At 45.2% G+C, this 18,715-nt stretch overlaps 1 protein-coding gene across 3 annotated transcripts in view; it reads left to right on the forward strand.

Annotated features, from left to right (window-relative positions):
- Positions 1 to 6,506: 6,506 nt before the first annotated feature.
- RSU1 (Ras suppressor protein 1) overlaps positions 6,507 to 18,715 on the forward strand; it is a 186,130-nt gene continuing 173,921 nt past the window's right edge. For 2 of the 3 annotated variants that reach the window (XM_032880907.1, XM_032880906.1), the window contains exons 1-2: positions 6,507 to 6,647; positions 6,887 to 6,998. In XM_032880907.1, coding sequence (XP_032736798.1) covers positions 6,890 to 6,998 — 109 coding nt within the window. In that variant the 5' untranslated portion in view covers positions 6,507 to 6,647; positions 6,887 to 6,889. The remainder of the gene's footprint in view (positions 6,648 to 6,886; positions 6,999 to 18,715) is intronic. The other variant, XM_032880905.1, reaches the window with a different exon arrangement.

Consider the following 18,715-nt stretch of genomic DNA (forward strand, 5'->3'; position numbering starts at 1 on the left):
CAGTGATGCTGCATTAATTTTTAACTCATCAAAGTTTCGTCTTTCACTAGCAGGTCTATGTAAGTTTTCAAGTTGAATTTTTACATTTGGATGAACAATACAAATCCTGAAGACCATGAACTCCGGGGCGTGCTGCCTGAATCTGCATTCTCATGCTTGTCATTCAGGGCTGCCTTAACTTCTCTGTGCTTTCGTTTCCACAAGTCCCACCACTGTCCACTCCTAGTTTCCTAACACAGTCTGTAGAGTCACAATAGCTTAGCCAAGCTTTTATAAAGTTTTCTGAGGCCTTTAACAAAGCAAGAGCACCTATATTAAATATGCAGAGTTGTCTTAACAACAACATGGGACAAAGTGAAAGAAAGAAGCTGTGTGATGTGGTATTTCATCTCACTTGAATACTCAAGTGCCAGAAAAATTATTTCTGCGCAGAGTACAGAGCCACATAAATAAAATATTCGCACCTTTAAAAGTCCTGCCTCCTTAGGGCACTTGGGTGGCTCAGTCATTAAGCATCTGCCTTCAGCTCAGGTCATGATCCCAGGGTCCTGGGATCGAGCCCTGTGTCAGGCTCCACGCTCAGTGGGAGTCTGCTTCTCCCTCTCCCTCTGTCCCTTCCCCCCACTCATGCTTGCTCTCTCTCTTTCTCTCTCTCAAATAAATAAATAAAATCTTAAAAGAATAAAATTCCTGCTTTCTTTAATTCTGTGTTATGGGTAGATATATCAACTTTGTAGCTGACTCCCTCTTGGAAAGAACGATGAATGTGATGACAAGTCCCATCCAACCCACAGGGGCCTGACAAGCCAGAGCAATGAACACAAACTCAGGATGAAATTTCATAGGCAGAGATACTATATTTTGCTCTTTTGCCTGAAAATGAATCACAAAGGTACAGAAAATGGAGACAATTTGACAATAACATATGAAATTACAGGAATTTTCTCTGAAGGCAAGATTAACGTATGCAGCTGTCAAACAGTAAAAGAAGATTTGATCTCAGATTGTATTATTAGAGTAATGGTATCAACAAGAGTCAATTTCAGTCAGAGAGATGTACTTTCCTAGAAGGCGTATTAGAATACCCAGGTATATATACCAATTTAAGAAAGCCGTCAATATTATAGTATATTTTTGGAATTGGAAAACTTAGGAAAAAAAAAAGTAATTTTCCCATTCTGGAGATTGTCTTTTCAATTTGTGGGTGTTTTCCTTTGCTGTGCAGAAGCTCTTTAGTGTAATGTGGTCTTACTTGTTTCAGTTTTTGTTGCCTGTGCTTTTGGCGACTTACCCAAGAAATCATTGTTAAGGCTGATTTTAAGGACCTTTTCCCTTGTATTTTCTTCTGGTGTTTTTACAGTTTCAGTTCTTACATTTAAATCTTTGATCCACTTTGAGTTAATGTTTCTGAGTAGTATAGGATAGGGGTTAATTTCATTATTTTGCATGTGGCTATCCAGTTTTCCTAGTACCATTTATTGAAAAGACTGTCCTTTCCTTACTGTGTGTTTTTGGTACGCTTGTCAAAAATTAGTTGCCCATATATGTGGGTTTATATCTGGGCTATGTGTTCTGTTCAACTACCTATGTGCCTATTTTTATGCCAATACCATGCTGTTTTGATTATAGTGGTTCTGTAATATAGCTTCAACTCAGGAAGTGTGATGCCCCTAGCTTTGCTCTTTTTTATCAAAATTGCTTTGGCTATGCAGAATCTTTTCTGGTTTCAAACTAATTTGGGGATTGTCTTTGTATTTTTAAGAAAAATGCCATTGGACTTTTTATTGGGATTGCTTTGAATCTATAGATTGCTTCAGGTAGCATATCCATTTTCACAATATGAATTCTTCCAATCCAAGAACCTGTGATGTCTTTCCATCTATTTGTGTCTTCTTCAATCTTTTTTATCAGTGTCTTACATTTTTCAGTTGGTTAGATGTATTCCTAGGTATTTTTACTGTTTTTGATAAAATTATAATGGGGATTACTTTTTAATTTCTCTTTCAGATAGTTCATGGTTAGTGAATAGAAATGCAACTGATTTCTATACGTTGATTTTGTATTCTGCTACTTTACCGAATTCATTTATTAGTTCTAACAGTTTTTTTTCTTTCTTTCTTAGTGGAATCTTTAGAGTTTTTTACATATAAGGTCATGTCATCTCTCACTAATAAGACCCAATTCATTTCCTCTGGTTCTGCTTTAATTTAATTCACTCATTTATATACGTGAATTGAATATTTCCAATGTGGCATGTGGTAAGCGCACCAAGGATAAAGTGGTGGACGTGACAGCCATATATCAACTGATGTCTTCCTCCTTAAAAAAATCCATTTCCTAGGGCCATCTTGTCTGGTTTCCAAGGCAAAATTCTCAATTTCCTTATCTGATGAATTTTATATTAAGCTAGCTTCTCCAATCTAATGGCTAAGTGATAATGTCCTTGCTCCCAAACAGCATCATCAGGAACTCTGTTCTGAGTGATCACCCCTGTGCAGGGCTAATGACCAGCTAGTTCACATCAGTACAGATGTCCTGGTCATTCAATATTGACATACGCCAAAATGCTGCTTTCAGGCCATAAGTGGAATCCAGAAAACTATAATGTGAAATGAATGTGTTTGAGGGGTGGGTGAGGGGAAGTCTTACTTGGAAGTTAATGGAAAATGATATTCCACATGGGTCTGAAGGAATACAAAGAAGCACAAATGTAAAGGAAGGGAAGTTACTCCCTTTCACCGCTGATCACATTCTGAGCTGAGAAAGTCTCATGGTCACCTTCTAAGCCCATCCCATTCCAGGTGACATGGGAACTTTAGACATTGATTCAAGAAGAGTAGGGTGGGGACAAGAGACAAACTCCAACACCATCTTGTTCCTCCATCCTCTGCATGATCTGGCAACCAAAGAGCTAATGCTTGCTACCTGGTTCAGTTCTCTTGGGAGTACCTATCCCCAGCTGCTCATAGTCTTGGAATCCAGGACTGGGATGAATCCAGGTATCCATCTACCTGACCTCTCTCTCCTCTTACTCTGTCTCCCTAAACAACTGGACCTTAGCAGGAACAACAAATCTCATCCTTTTAGTCTTGAAGGATTAATATACCCATTACTGGCCAGAGTAATGGCCTTGGGATATACCCTTCGGATAGCTCAGCCAGAGGCCACCACAGGCTCTCTCTGAACCCATGGATTATTAGGGTACTCTAGACAGTCTTCTGAAGAATGTCCTAGGGCATGGTTGGGGCCAATGACAGTTTGGGCCTAGGAGATGCTGAGGATATAGGTTCTAGTTGTCATAATTTTCTATTTCATTCCAACTCCATTTAATGGATAGAATTTTTAAAAAAAATCTTCCACCTAGTTACCAAAGGGAATACTAACGATATTAATTGTATTAAGAAAAGTTAGAACTAATATCTTTTTAAGATTTATCCTATGTCAGGTGTCATTTTCAAATATCACTCACTAAAATAGGATACTAAGAACCATCACCCCCACGAGGTATGGAAACTTATATAAAACTTGAGTGACAGAGCTCTGATTCTAACCTTGACAACCACCCAAGAGTATGCCTTCCATTCAGCCTGAAGGAGTAGGTATGAACTTATGAAATATGACTTCAAATATGCCAACTTATTATTGTAAACTATTTTCATAGACCTATCAAAGTTATTTAAAAAGACTGACACCTGCCATAAGGCCTAGAAAAATGTTTTAATATAATTGCTATCAGTTTAGTAAAAACTTAGAGATAAAACAACAGCATCAAAAATAATGTTAATGGGAAAAGATTTTTTATTATTGGTATTACCACAGATCATCCCATGACTATCAATTTAAAGAGGGAAATTATTGGAAGAAAAATGATATGATAACTATTGGATATTTGATGAAAAATTTGCTTTTCAAATTTCAATTCAGTAACTAACTGTAAATTTACATACAGCTTGGGGAATAAGAAGGCATTTTTAAAATTAATGATACATGCAATTTATGTAAACTTACTTAACTTACTTTGTCATAATCTGGTATGTCTTGTGTGGACCAGGCCTCTTCCACACGCTTTGATTGGCCCTCTCTGTGGGCTGGGGCTGGGAATAGTACATTTCTTCTAACGGGAAGCATTACAGCAGAGACTGTACATAAGCACAGAGCCCTTGGCAGTGAAGCTGTGGAAGCGATTTAAGCTCTAATAAATATTAACTTTTGCATGCAGGACTGGCTGCATAATTTGCAGGGCCCAGAGCAAAAGGAAAATTCACGGCCCCTTGTTCCAAATTTATTAAACATTTCAAGATGGTGACAGCAGAGTATTAAGCCAAGCATTCAGCCCTGTTAAGCATGGAATTTGTGTTACTGCACAGGTCACATACCCAGGAAGCTGGCCCTGTTTCTATGTTATAAAAGTCTGGAACTTAAGGACACGTTTTACTAAGAATCGTACTGGCAACAGTGAAGAGATCAAGAGGAGAATGATAAAGAAATGAAAATAAATTTCTGGAAAACAGGGAGTGAATAAAAGCATGCTGACAAAACAGGAGTGGGGGCTGGGGGAGGGGAGAAATTGCAGCCCAACGCAATTTCAAGAAAGATATGCAGCAGAATTGGGAATGGACTTTCCAGGCATTATCTGGATCTGGGGCTGGCAGGTGCAGTGTGAGGAGATGAGACCCAAAGTCCAAGAACTGTATTAGTTGGTGCTTGCAATTGGTGAATGGCAAAAGTAGCCTAGCAACTCCAAGCAGGCATAAAACTGGGATCTCATCTCCAAAGAAATTTAACCAATAGCCCAAGGAAAATTAATGCTATTAATGCTATTAAATTTTAATAGAAGTTTTGGAAGATAACATCGATATATCTCCCAAAACATTCAGAAGATAAATACGTGAGGGAGAAAATGATAACTATAAAAAAATTGTCCTAGGAGGCTGCCATCTGCCTAACAGATTTCCTGAACATGCTAAATCAGAGAAAATGGCAATAAAGAAATTTCAAAGAAATACCAGAAACAATTTCCAGAGAGGAAGTGAGAAATTAATCTTTCGCTGAAAAAGGGCCAAATTGGTGCTAAACAGATTAAATTTAAAAAGACCCCCAACTGGAGATATTATGGTGATATTTCAGAACATGGTAAATAATTAAAAGATCACAAATGCTTCACAAGGGAAAACAACAATTCTCTGCAAAGACCTGAGGAGATTGACACATTTCTGGGCATCAACATTGGAAGTATAGGTCAGTGGAACTATGCCTTTGAGATGGAAAAGAAACTGATATTGAACCTAAAATTCCATGCTAGGCAAATTCTAAAGGTGTGGGCAAAATAAGGACATTATTAAATATACAGCTACTCAAAATTTGTGCCTCCTGTACCCCGTTTTAGAGAGGTTTACTTGAGCGATAGTCCAACAAGATGTATACAAAAAGGTTGGTTTAAACTAAGGAACCAAGTGAAAGAAACCGCACATCACCTCTCAGCTGGAGAACAGAAATAATTAGTGTAAGAGCAGAAAATTAGTAGGTTCTTAAAGTCTTCAAGAAGAATTCATTGATGGGGCGCCTAGGGAACTCGGTGGGCTAAGCAGATGCCTTCAGCTCTGGTCACGATCTCAGGGTCCTGGGATCCAGCCTCCAGGCTGGCTCCCTACTCAGTGGGGAGTCGGTTTCCTTTGCTTCTCCCCCATGCTTGTGCATGCTCTCTCAAATAAATCAATAAAATCTTTAAAAAGAGGAATTCATTGAATTTCAAGCAACAGAGAGGAATGAAAAGCTGTATGTTCTTAGAGATAACGTAAAGAAGGTACAGGAAGCAAAAGGAAAGTTAGAAAGTCTAGTGAAAAAAAACAACAACAATGAGAATTGTACAAAAAAGTCATCACTCAATAGAAAGCAAACTAAAATGTGGCATAATTTTGAGTGCAGTATGAGAAAAGAGAAGTCGTTTATCTGTGGGTATTCCCCTTCTTGGGACACAAAGGTCCACGACTCCTAGCTGGGTGCTGGGAATACAGACTATGCAGTTCTTGTATTCGAGAAGCTCATGATGCAGCGAGAGGCACGACTGTAGGGACCGGACTCCAGGATAGCGACTTCTAAACACTGAACCACAATTAAAGAAGCAGCGCACAGAGGAAACTTCTCCCTTTCCCAGCTCCCAAGTTTAGCTCCAACCCTCTCACGCCTCTGCCCCGTCCCAAACTTTCCCGCTTCCGCCCACAACTCTCCGCGCTACGGCCCATGAACTGAGCCTGCGCGAACAGTAGTGCGCTTGCGCCAAGCCCAGTCCTCGCCCAATGACAAACGCGAGCGCATTTCAGGGGGACGCCCAAACCTCGGGGGGGCGGAGTCTCGAAGGCACATGACGGACCTGATTGGTCGGCTGCGGGTACACTTTACTTTGTGGGCGGAGCCTCACCCTAGAGCCACGTCTAGCGAACTGTTCTCCTAATTTGGGAAGGGTCAGGCGCCCGCAGGGCGTGGAGCTGAGAGCCGAAGGGTGTGCGCCTGCGCCGAGCTACGGGCTAGGGCGTGTTCCTCGTTCCGGTCCGCGTTTTGCACTGACCGAGTGCACCTCCTGCCACTGAAGTGTGCCCTGCGGAAGCCCGTGCTTCCCTCGCCCAACCTGTTAGGTGCTGCCCTCCGCGGTGAGTGTGTGTGGCATCGCACTTGGGTTCCCCTCTCTGCGCGCCACCGTTGTGGTGCGGGCCCCACCCACTCCCCTGCCCCGCCCCGCCGTCCCTCCCCCTTTCCCTGCCTCCAGACCGATGCCCACCCTCCAAGGCTGGGGGAAAACTGGACACTGCCAGGCCGGGGCGTCTCCCCTTTCTATCCCTGCACACCCCTGGCCGTCGCCCACGTGCTTTGTTGTTGTCGTTTGGTACAGAACATGTCCAAGTCTTTGAAAAAGTTGGTGGAGGAGAGCCGGGAGAAGAACCAGCCGGAAGTGGACATGAGTGACCGGGGCATCTCCAACATGCTGGATGTCAACGGCTTGTGTAAGTTCTGGGGCTGGGCCTTCCGCTTGCAGCACCTGGAGGGTTTATAAGTTTTCCAAGTAGCTGCCGGCTGTGCTTTGAGAGGTTATAATGATTTACATCCCACACCCGGCTTGTAAGCATCGCCTGTCGAGAGAGAGAGAGAGAGAGAGAGAGAGAGCGCGCGCGAGCGCGAGCGCGCGAGCGCGAGCGAGCGCGCTGCGCTTAGCTCAGAAAGTTTGCATTTAGGGTATGTTCGGTCCCGACTGGAAGACGAACCTGAGTGTCCAGGGTAAGAATCACACAGACAGTTGTTACTGGACCTCATTGTTGTCTGTGCAAGTTGTTGGCATTTGGGTGGCTTTCCCACATAGTTTTACTGAATACCCACTTTATTTGAAACTGAAAATCACTTTTGAATCATGCTTCCTTTCTCCTAATACAGTCTTCGACCCTTGAATAATTGCCACACAAAAGTTCTGTGATAACTTCTTAATGCCTGGAGTATGTTAAACCTTTCTTGACTCCTTACCCTTTTCTGGCTCTTTTTCCCCTTAGTTAAGTCGTTTACCTCCTCCTTGTACTACTGTGATGTCTCCCTAACTTGGCCTCTTACCTCTGGTTTTGCTGATCCTGTGATTTATTCACTGCATTGCTTTCTAGTGTTAACTTTTCTGCAACACGTCTTACCGTGTAACTCTCTCCTTTAAAGCAGAAATTGCAGCTTAGATGTTTTTTGGGACCAGGTGAAGACGGTCATGAACTTCACAATAGGTATCCTGTCAGAACAGGGACAGCTGCTACTCCTGCTTCTCACATCCAAACTATTGTTACCACCTGGGGTTGGCCTCTTGTTGCCATAGTTATTGTTGTTAAGAAGCCAGGAATCCAGATTTTGATATGAAATTTCCTAAGGTTTAGACATTGGCAACTAATTCCAATTATTGAAACATACTTTATAGGAGAAATAAAACACTTCTTCAGGCCGAATGTGGCTTCAGTTTGGACCTTCTCCCTTAAGCCCTTCTGGTTGTTCATTACCAACAGTAGCACCCCAAGTTCTTTGGTGTGACTTGCAGAGCCTTTCGGAATCTGACCAAAACCTACCTTAGTTCCTATCCCTTCTATGCCTCTGTGGTCCCCCCCCATACTGAACGGACTGCCCACCTTGAACCAGGACATACTGTTTTAGGTCCTTGTGCTGTAGCAGTATTGTTTGCTTCCTCTCCTCTCCACCCCCCCCTCCCCCCATATCCTCTCACTTACCTGTCAGAAGTCAGCCGAGAAGCCGTGGCCTGTGTGAAGCCTTCTCTGTCAGTGTCAAGTGACAGTCATTCTCTCTGCTGTGAAGTTGGATTTGTCTTGCTGCATGGCTCTTGTTACATGGGATTGCGATGATTGTGATGTGTTCTTAATCTAGATGTCTCTCATCCGCATTGGAGAATGGGGGGGATATTACTGTGCATCCCTCATATTTGCCTTCTTTCTAGTGTCTGGAACACAGTAAGTGCTCCGAAATGTTGGATGGATGAAGGAGAGCCTGATGGATTAGGCCTGAGGTTTAAGGAGATCCAGACCAGGACGTGACATTAGAGAAGGAGGGGAGACGTCCGGGAGACCCTAAAAGATGATGCTTTGCTCGTTAGGCATGGAGAGAGCAGAGTCACATTTACTGTGAACCCATGGTTTGTGCCCAGGACAGAGTGGGGTGGGTGCTCTCAATACATCTCTGCTAAAAGGGGATGAGAAGTCCTAGGCAGTCTGCATTCGGTAACTCTTTGGACGATTCCTGCCACTGGGCTTTAGCTTTTGTGCTCATGAGTATCTCAGCCTCTTGAGCTGAGTTGGTGGTGATGGCTTCTTGCGGGCGGCGACAAGAGCCACCATGTCTGGGACCGAACTGGCCATTGCCGATCGGGATGTGTGCTTGTGTTGCCCCTTCCTGGCTCTGCCTAGGTCATGGTGAGTCTTGGGGGCCTCCTGTTATCAAGGCTGGGGAGTGCAAGCAGGGGGCCCGGCTCCGCTGTACCTTTGGCCCCATGGCTCTCTCCTGCTCTGCCCTGCAGAGGAACTTTGTAGCCTTTGGCCGTGAAGAGGATTCTGTATGTGATATTTGTAAGTGGGGAGGGCGGCACAGCTATTTTGGTTCACTTGCATTATCTGTTTGAAGCCTTGCCTTGTACCAAAGAAGAAAAGATAGCCACTTGCTTCCTGAAAAAGAGGTTTCCGGTGTTGTATTAGGTGGTGAAAAGCAAGATCTTTCTTCTGTTCTCCCAGAGAAGTAGCGTGAGGAAGAACAAGGCTGACTCCTGGGGAGTTTGCTGGACGTGAATTTGGAGATTTGACCTCCTCCAGCCTCTGTGGTGTGTGTAGACCCAAAGAGCGGCTGCTTTCTGCCTTGCCTCCCTGACCTCTGGACTCTTGGAGCCTGGAAGGTGCCAGGATGCCTTCAGAAGCCGATTCCTAAGCTGGGGCTCATTTATTGGTGGTGCACATAATGCTTCCTGGATCTATTTTAATATCTTATATGTTAAAGTATTTGACACGGTTGCATAAACTGTGGCATTAGACTTCCCTTGTTTCTTTACTAGTAAAGTTTTAACTGTAATGGCGAGGTTTTGTGTCTTAGCATGAAGATTAAACACAGGGGACAATTCATTCGCGTGGACAGAGAATGGTTATTGTGTCTTAAGCCCTTCCTTCGATATCCTTACTTTGTTGAGTTTCTCAAAAGACAAGAATTAAGTTTTGAAAATAAGAATGGGAGTTTTGTTCTTAGGCTAAGCACGTGAACTGTCTTTCTGCTTGGGAGAATTGTGTCATATATATGCAGCACTTTACTTCCCTGGCGACAGTAAATGGCTTTGCAAAAATGTTTTCAGGAGCTCAGGTACCAAAAGCTTTCTGATGGGGAAAACTTCATAGGCTGGAGACAAATAGCAGACAGATTCTAGAGTTTTCCGTTGAGCCAGATTCTGGAGGTGGTCAAACTCTGCCACCCACCCCCTCCCCCAGGAGGCAGTGCTTACCTGTGGGGCCTTGGAATTGCATAGGCCGAACTCAGACTCTCCATCTTCTGAGTAGTGCTGTGTAACTTCAGAGAAGCTGCTTAACCTTTCTGAGCCTCGAGTCCTCTTCAGCACATGGAAGTGTTAAGTTCCCACGTGTTAGGACTGGATCAGCGCTAAGGGCAACTGATGCTGTCGAGTGCTTAGCACTGAGCCTGGTACTGAGTAGGCACTGCTGAACGTTAGCTCTGACAGGAACAACCAGGCAGAGCCCGGGAAGCCTCGGGTGGAACTGGTTCCCACGTCGTCGGTGGACAGGACCTAGGAGAGCATGGCAAATGGGACCGGTTCTGGTCTTTGTGTCCTATGTTGATGTTTTCTCTGGTGGCTTAATCCATCCTGGAGCGCTGGGCGCTTTTGCCTAGGATTCTTAAAGATTTAGATTGCTGTTTTCTTTGAAATTACCCCCTGATTTGGTTTTCCTTCCTATCCCCCCCCCCCCCCGCACAACACTGCATGAAATCCGCATCCGCCTTCTCCTTAGCACTTCCAAGAGTAATGGTGGCAATTTTGTTCTCCTTATTGACGAGATCTCACAGAGGAGCTCTGCCGGCTGTGGCTGTCCTCACCCACATGATGAAACTGCCTTCCAAGGCTCCTGTAATCCGCTTCCCAGGCCGCAGAGAATCCCATTAGCAGCCCGGGAGACTTTTTTCATTTCTTTTATTTAAGTCTTTTGTGAGGTTTTTTTTTTTTTTTTTTTAAATCTCTTCAAGTTTATTGCCCTCTGGATGGTCAAACCTTTACCAGGTTTTGGTTGTGCATGTTTTTTTTTTGTCTTTTTTTCAGGTGAGACTAAAATATCTTTCAGATAAATTATAGAAAAGAAAAATAACCTGCCTTCGAGGCCAAGGCGTGTTCTTGCTAAAGGACCACGCAAAGTAATCAACAGCCGTAATCACGGGTGTTCTGGAAGGGCTGTTTCAAAAGCGTCGTTAAACCTGGAAGTGGTCCGCCTATTAGGAGTTTCTGTCCATGAAGGCTGTCTCTGAGGAAAGGTGAAGGAGCTGGGAGGACCGCGTCCTGTTAGCTGTAATCTTTAGTAAGACGTTTCCGTTCTTATTTTTTAAGTTGCTTGGATATGGCCACCCTTATGGTTTTGAACCTGTGGTATCTTGGCAGGGGAGGTCCTTTTCCCTTTTCTCCCCAGACAGCGTCCTCCATCCCTTTGTCAGTTAGCGCTTGTTGAAGCCTGCCCATCCGCATGGCTCCAGTCTTGGGTCACCTCCTCCAAGAAGCTCCCCCGGTACTAATTTTAACCCACCGTCCCGTCAGCCTGGTGTAAGTAGCTCTTCCAGGCCTGCCACGCATACCTGTTTACCTCTGTGCTTCTCGAAAGTTCTCCGAAGGAGGACTGACTGCTCTCAGGTAAGAGTTGGGGTGAACTAGGCTAGAAAGGGTAGCGGAGAGGGGATGTAGCCACAGGCTCCCCTTTGCAGATCCCTCTCTCCCCAACTCTCCAGAGGGAGAGCCCCTTACAACCAGCAGGAACAGGATACCAACTGCTCCGAGTTCTAGTTTTGACTTCAGGACAGTGTAAGCACTGAAAAGGCCTCCCCCAGATAGGAAATAAACTACAAACGATTGTGACCCCTTTGGTGTGACTGAACTAATAACGAGCTTTCGCTATTTTTCAGTCACTTGACATTTCAGCCATGGCCTTTTTTTTGGTAAGCAGCTGTTTTTTCTTTCTCGCTGTGTAACCTTGGGCAAGTCACGTAACTTCTCACGTTTCTCATCTATAAAACCGGACTAATAAAATTAGCTCCCTCAGAGAATTGCTGTGCGTTGTCCTCTATCAGGTAGCTGGGATGGCATCTGGCCTGTCTCCGTCCACTGGGGCTCCTGTAACAGGACCACAGACTGGTCCAAGCAACAGAAGTTTATTTTTTACAGTTCTGGAGGCTAGAAGTCCAAGATCAAGGCACAGGCAGGTTCAGTATTCAGTGGGGATTCACTTCTTGGCTCATAGGGTGAAAAGGGTAAGGGACCTCTCTCAGGTTTGGTGTTTTTTTTTTGTTTTTTTTGTTTTTTTTTAAGATTTTATTTATTTATTTGACAAAGAGAGACACACTGAGAGAGGAAATACAAGCAGGGCCAGTAGGAGTGGGAAAAGCAGACACCCCACTAGGTAGGGAGCTGATGTGGGGTTCATCCCACTGTCCCAGAACCCTGGGATCATGACTTCGGCTGAAGGCAGACCTTTAAGGACTGAGCCACCCAGGCTCCGCTCAGGTGTCTTTTATAAGGACACTAATCCTATTCCTAAGGGTTCCCCTTAGGACCTAGTTACCTCCCAAGGCCCCACCTCCTAATCCCATCACAGTTAGGAGTTAGGTTTCAGTATATGACAAACTTTCATTCAGCAGCATGGCACATATTAGTCTTAATATGCACTATTATGGGTATTTTAAAAATCTTTAGAATTCTCAGTAATGGTGCTTTTTCCAATGGCCTTGTCTCTCTGATTATATCTGGGCACCCAGTGCCTCACTCCTCACCTACTTGAGAATTCCCAGGAGGTTAGATGCACATGTCTCATGTGACAGGGCCAGCAGGAAAACGGTGGCCTCACGTGGCAAATTCTGAGCCCTGGACAATGTGGGTGGTGGCTGGGGAGGCAGCAGAGGGCATTTCACAGGATTTCTGTTGTGATGCCCTTGTGGCTTTTGAGAACGACAGGCCTTAAAAAATGTTAGCCATTTTTTCAACTAGTAAGTGAAACACCATATATACTCCAATAGCCTTTTTTTTTAATTTATTATTTTTTTTCAGGATGGGTGCTATCCAAGCCAAGTCTTTCTGGGAGTTTCCTACATACTGAATCTTTACATTGTCCGTTGATAAGTTAATATTTGCTACATTAAGAAAACTGTAAGCTGTCTAATGAATCCGATGTAGTTAGATTTCTGTCGTCAGAAGCTGTAACACCCCCTGCTTTGCCTTTATCGCCAGCCCTTCATTGTGACGATCTATGCTAGAGTTGGTATGGATAACAGTCACATCCTGCCTCCTCTTTCCATAAATTTACATAAACCCGCTTCAAAGAAATTTGATCTCGATATATGAGATCCACCATTCCCAAGCAAAAACTAGAGATGATTTCTTTGCCATCGCCTTCACTTCCTTGAATAGCAAGTTTGCACAGGTTTATTTTTTATCTTTCAAAGCAAAAGAGCCTAAAAGGTGTGGCCAAGGAGCAGTCTGGGGAGGGCAAAGGCCTGGACGGCAGGGGTCAGTGTTGAACCTCTGTTTTGCTCTGAGCTTCCTCGGGAGCCTCCACTTGGGTCTCCTGCCCCAAGTCCGCTGGACCTGGGCACTTGCTTCTCTTCTCATGCCTCCTCCTTTGGGCAGTGCTCGCCCCTTTTACGGCACTTCGCGCATGAAGCTCACAGTCAAGGAAACCTCGTCTCTGTTAGGTTCCGTGCGACCCGGCGTATCTTCAGTGCGGGCGGGTTTCATAAGGGCCTTGCCGCCTGAGGCCTGCTGGAGGCCCAGGGGCTTCTGGATAGAGAGCGCTGACCCGTCAGTGGGTTTGCCCCGGGAAACAGGAGGGAGAAATGGAATCTGCAGGGCCCCCCTCGGGCAGATGTCTCCAGAGTGGGAGGCTTGTGAACGAGATCTCTGAACCAGTATTTTGGATTTGAGGTGTTGGTAAGCCAAGAAGACACGGGAAGGTGTATCATTCTCTACTTCGTTAGTCTGCTGGGGGCTTCCATATAAAACACCGCAGACGGGAGGGTGGTGGGCGGTGGTCCTTAAAGAACCGGCATTTACTTCCCAGTGCTGGAGGCTGGGACGCCCAGGACCACAGCGTTGGCAGGGCTGCCTTCTCCCAAGGCCCCTCCCCTCGGCTCTCCCGGTGTCCTCACGTGGTCTTTCCCCTGTGGACCCACAGCCGTGGTCTTTCTCTGCCTGTCCACGTCCCTCTTCACAGAAGGACACCCGTAGCTTGGATAACAGCCCATTCTAATGGCCTCATTTTAACCGTATCACCTCATTACAAGTCTTGTCTCCACATTGGGTCGCATTACGAGACACTGGGGGTTGGGGTTCAGCCTACAGAGTTTAGGGGGCCATGGGTCAGCTCATAGCATCTACATGAGGGGTTCTGGATGATATCTGCGTGAGTGCTTGGGGGCTTGGTGAGTCCTGCTTAGGCATTTATAACATCACCCTTCGGGGCGCATGCATGTTGTCCCTGGCTTACAGGGTGGGGAGCAGAAAGCTCTCTAGAGCCCTAGCATCGCATGGGTAGCGGCGGAGTCGGGAGTTCACACTGAACTGTGGCGGACACTTCTGTTCCATACACTGTGCCGTGTTATTTGCACCCCTGAAGTGGGGCAGGGGCTGGCTCGGATGTGAAAGATTGGTGATTTGCGGGCCTGACTGGGGCCACAGGCCTGACCTCAAGGCCTTCAGTTTGAGAATTCTTTAAAAACACTGCACTAGGCAAATAAAATGAGTCACCCAGCCATCCCTGCCAGCTTGGAAACAGGTTTATCAGGCTACCGCAGAACTTTAATGGTTGAAGAAAACACTAGAAGCAACTTACTCTTTTATCTGTCAGTGTGACCCTCCCCCTTTCCTTATGGTTTTCTGAAAAACCATTAATTTTAACTGAGTTTAGTGAAAAGATGTGAGCTCTTTTTATACTGTGTAGGAATTTGTTTTTTCTATTCTTTTAAAACCACAGTTTTGTTATGATTGTCTTCATCATCCTCATCGTCTGGTTTATAGCGGAACTAAAGTTAACTTGTTTCCAGTCACACAGCTAAGAAGTGGACCCAGGGTTTGAACCCAGGCAGTCAGACCTTAGAAACTGTGTTCTTAGGTTATGCTGTGTAGCCTCATGTCACCACCATTTTTGACAGGCACGTGTACATACAAAGATGAAACTGCTAATTTAGCAAGTGTATACTGAGTGACTACTGACGGTCCAGTCTTGTTCTAGAAGCCATGGTACCTGCTCTCTGTGGACTAATAATTCTGTATTGACGTATGAATGCTTTCGGGGATGCTGACTTGCCCATGCTCATGTTGATTGGGCCAGGGAAACAGGAACCTTCTTCCTCAAACACTTACACATACTTAAAAAAAAAATCCAGTTCAGAAACACTTTATGGAAGCATTCATTTGGATCAGTGCCTGTGTCACGCGATAGAGCGTGACAAATTTTTAAACCAAGAAGCAACATGATTGGCAGCCCCTCCCCTTCATTATCCCCCACAAGGATGAACACTGTCCTGACTCTGGAAAGCATAGTTTTGCCTCTTTTTTGTACATCATTAAATAAAAGCGGGTTATTTGCGCACACCCTTGAGTGTCCGTTCTCTAGCTTAGCATCACGTGAGGTTCACTCGTGCTGTAAAGTTGGCTTCGCATCCAGATCATTCCTTCCCTCCGTTCTTGCTGGACCTGGGGGTCATTCCATGTGAGGGCGGCTACAAACAGTGCTGCTTTGAACCTCCAAACCCAGGTCTTTGGGTGAACACACATTCCTGTAGGTTATGGACCCAGCAATGGAATTGTTGGGTCTGGAATGTGCTCTCACGGACGTTTAAAAATGGAGGGCAAGAATCATCCAAACGGGCCAGACTCTGGAAACTTCTGCGACAGGCAGAGGGTGAATGTTGTAAATGCACAATGAGCTCTCACGGCCCGTGCTGGCAGGCCAGGTGCTTGTTGTGTATGTTGCCTCTTCCCAGAAGGCTTGTTCGTACCTCAGGCCCGTCTCGGAGAAGTACCCTGTGGTGGGTCAGTACCTTCTGTACCACTCGCCTGCCAACTTGGCAGCAAGTCGACCCACTTACGGAACTTCTGAACTTCCTAATACTTAGGCCACACCTGACTGAGTAAAGAAGCTCTGAGTGTGGAAACTGGTGCCAGCAGTTTTGCGTAAACCACTGAGTTTGCCTCCTTGCACACCATAGCTGTGCCGTCACTGTTCAGACTCCTCTTGTTCATTTTTGGCCTGTGGGAGCCCCTTCTAGTTGGTTCTTCCGTCCACGTGATGTGGTCTTTCCATTTGAAAGACGGTCTCTGCCAGCGTCCTTGCTGTCTGCAGTACCAGGCTGTTCCTGATGGGTCTAAGTTCCAGCCTCAGACGTAGAGTCAGCCAGTCCTCTAAAAACCTGTTTCTGTTTGTCTGTCTTAGTGGGAAGGATCTTGGCCGCCATCTGGGCTCCAGGAGCACTCCTCACTGCTGGGCCGTTCGTGTTTTTTAGGGCTTTTTAAATGGACAGGGCTAAGAATACCTTGTTTTTATTTTTTATTTTTATTTTTTTAAAGATTTTATTTATTTGAGAGAGAGAGAGACAGAGAAGGAACACAAGCAGGGGGAGAGGGAGAGGGAGAAACAGGCTTCTCGCTGAGTGGGGAACCCAGTGCGGGGCTCGATCCCAGGACCCCTGGATCATGACCTGAGCTGAAGGCAGAGGCTTTAACCCACTGAGCCACCCAGACGCCCCAAGAATACCTTGTTTTTAAAGATAAAATACCTAAAGTTCCCAGTCAGATATAGGACTGCAGGGCTTTTCCTTCTTCCACGTTACATGTCTGTTGCCTGTCTCCCATGCTGAGAATCCTGATTCTCAAGGACACAAATGACAAGAGAACTAGAATGGCTCGGAGTTCTGATTTGGTCTGTTACACACAATTGTCTGTACTAAGACCCTCGCTGAAAAGCGTTGTTTTATGTTTATACTCTCCCTCCCATTTTTGTTTTTATCGGACTTTATTTTTTAAAGCAGTTTCCCCTGTCATTAACATCTCACATAAGTGTGGTGATCTATTAAAATGGATGACCAGTGTCCAGAAATTATTAACTGTAGTCCGTGGTTTCCTCCGCATTGACATTCCATAGGTTTTAACCAATGCGTAACGTCATACAGGATGGCTTTACTGCCCTAAATAGCCCCTGCCCTCCACTTACTTTTCTCTCTGTCTCTCATCACCTCCCTGCAAACCCCAGGCAACCACTGAAATTTTATGTCTCTAGTTTTGTTTTTTCCAGAATGCCATGCAGTTGAAATCCGGTAGTGTGTAATCTTCACAGAAAGTCGTCTTCCACTTTGCGATGTGCATTTAAGGGTCTTCTGTGTCTTTTTTTGGCTTGACGGCTCATATCTTTTTATTTTAGATTTTTTTTTCTTTTTTTTGGAGTATAGTTGACACACAGTGTTATAGTAGCTTCAGGTATATGACATCGTGATGCAACTTCTGTATTCCTTATGCTGGCCTCACCATGAATGCGGCTATCATCTGTCACCAGACTACACCACTATTATGGTATCACCTACTATATTCCCTATGCTGTAGCTTTTTCCTCTCTCCCTCCCCTCCCCTTTAATGTTCTTTGACCTCACTCCCTTCCTTCCTTCCTTTCTCTCTTTTTTTTTTTTTTAAGATTTTATTGATTTATTTGACAGAGATACAGAGAGCTCAAGTAGGCACAGCGGCAGGCAGAGGGAGAGGGAGAAACTCCCCACTGAACAGGGAGCCTGATGGAGGGTTTGATCCCAGGACCCTGGGACCATGACCTGAACTGAAGGCAGATGCTCAACTGACTGAGCCAACCAGATGCCCCTCCTCTCTCTTTTTTGAGAGAGAGGGAGTGGATGGGGGGAGGGGCAGAGGGAGCGCGAATCTTAAGCAGGCTCTACCATCAGCGCAGACCTCAATGTGAGACTCGATATCCCAACCCTAGATCATGACCTGAGCCAAATCGAGAGTTGTGCACTTAACTGACTGAACCGCCCAGGGACCCCCTTGTGCTGTACCTTTGTTTTTTTTTTGTTAAGATTTTATTTATCCCTTTGGGGGAGAGAGCACGCACCTACACACAAGTGGAGGGGAGAGGCAGAGGGAAGGGGAGAAGCAGACTCTCCACTGAGCAGGGATCCTGATGGTGGGGCTCGATACCAGGACCTGGAGATCATGACCAGAGCTGAAGGCAGATGCTTAACCATCTGAGCCACCCAGGCGCCCCTGTGCTCTACCTTTTATTCCCGTGACTTGTTCCATACCTGAAAGCCGGTATCTGCTACTTTCTTCCTTCCCTCTGGCAACCATCAGTTTGTTTTCTGTATTTACAGGTCTGGTCTGCTTTTTGGTTTTTTATTCATTGTTTTTCAAAAATCTTGTATTCTTGAATAATGCCCCATTGTGTGGATACGCCACAGTTCACGGACCCGTTCTCCCGCTGCAGGGCATCTCAGGGTGGCTTCCACGTTGGGGCAGTTCTGAACAAAGCTGCTGTAAACATCCCTGTACAGATTTTCGTGTGGTTGTAGTTTTTAACTTGCTTGAATAAATACCAAGGAACACAATTGTTTGATCATGTGGTAAGACTATAGTTCCGTCATTTAAGAAATGGACACAATGTCTCCTGAAGTGGTTCTACCATTGTGTTTTCCCTCAAGTGATGTAGGAGAGTTCTTTCTGTTCCTCCTCGCCAGAATTTGGTGGCATCAGTGTTCTGGGTTTTTTGTTTTTTGTTTTTTGTTTTTCAAAACAGTATTTTATTTATTTATTTATTTGACAGAGATCACAAGTAGGCAGAGAGGCAGAGAGAGAAGAGGAAGCAGGCTCCCCGCGGAGCAGAGAGCCTGATGTGGGGCTCGATCCCAGGACCCTAAAATCACGACCCGAGCCGAAGGCAGAGGCTTA

Source organism: Lontra canadensis, unplaced genomic scaffold, assembly GCF_010015895.1.
Source record: "Lontra canadensis isolate GAN:19392208 unplaced genomic scaffold, GSC_riverotter_1.0 scaffold72, whole genome shotgun sequence".
NCBI lineage: Eukaryota > Metazoa > Chordata > Mammalia > Carnivora > Mustelidae > Lontra > Lontra canadensis.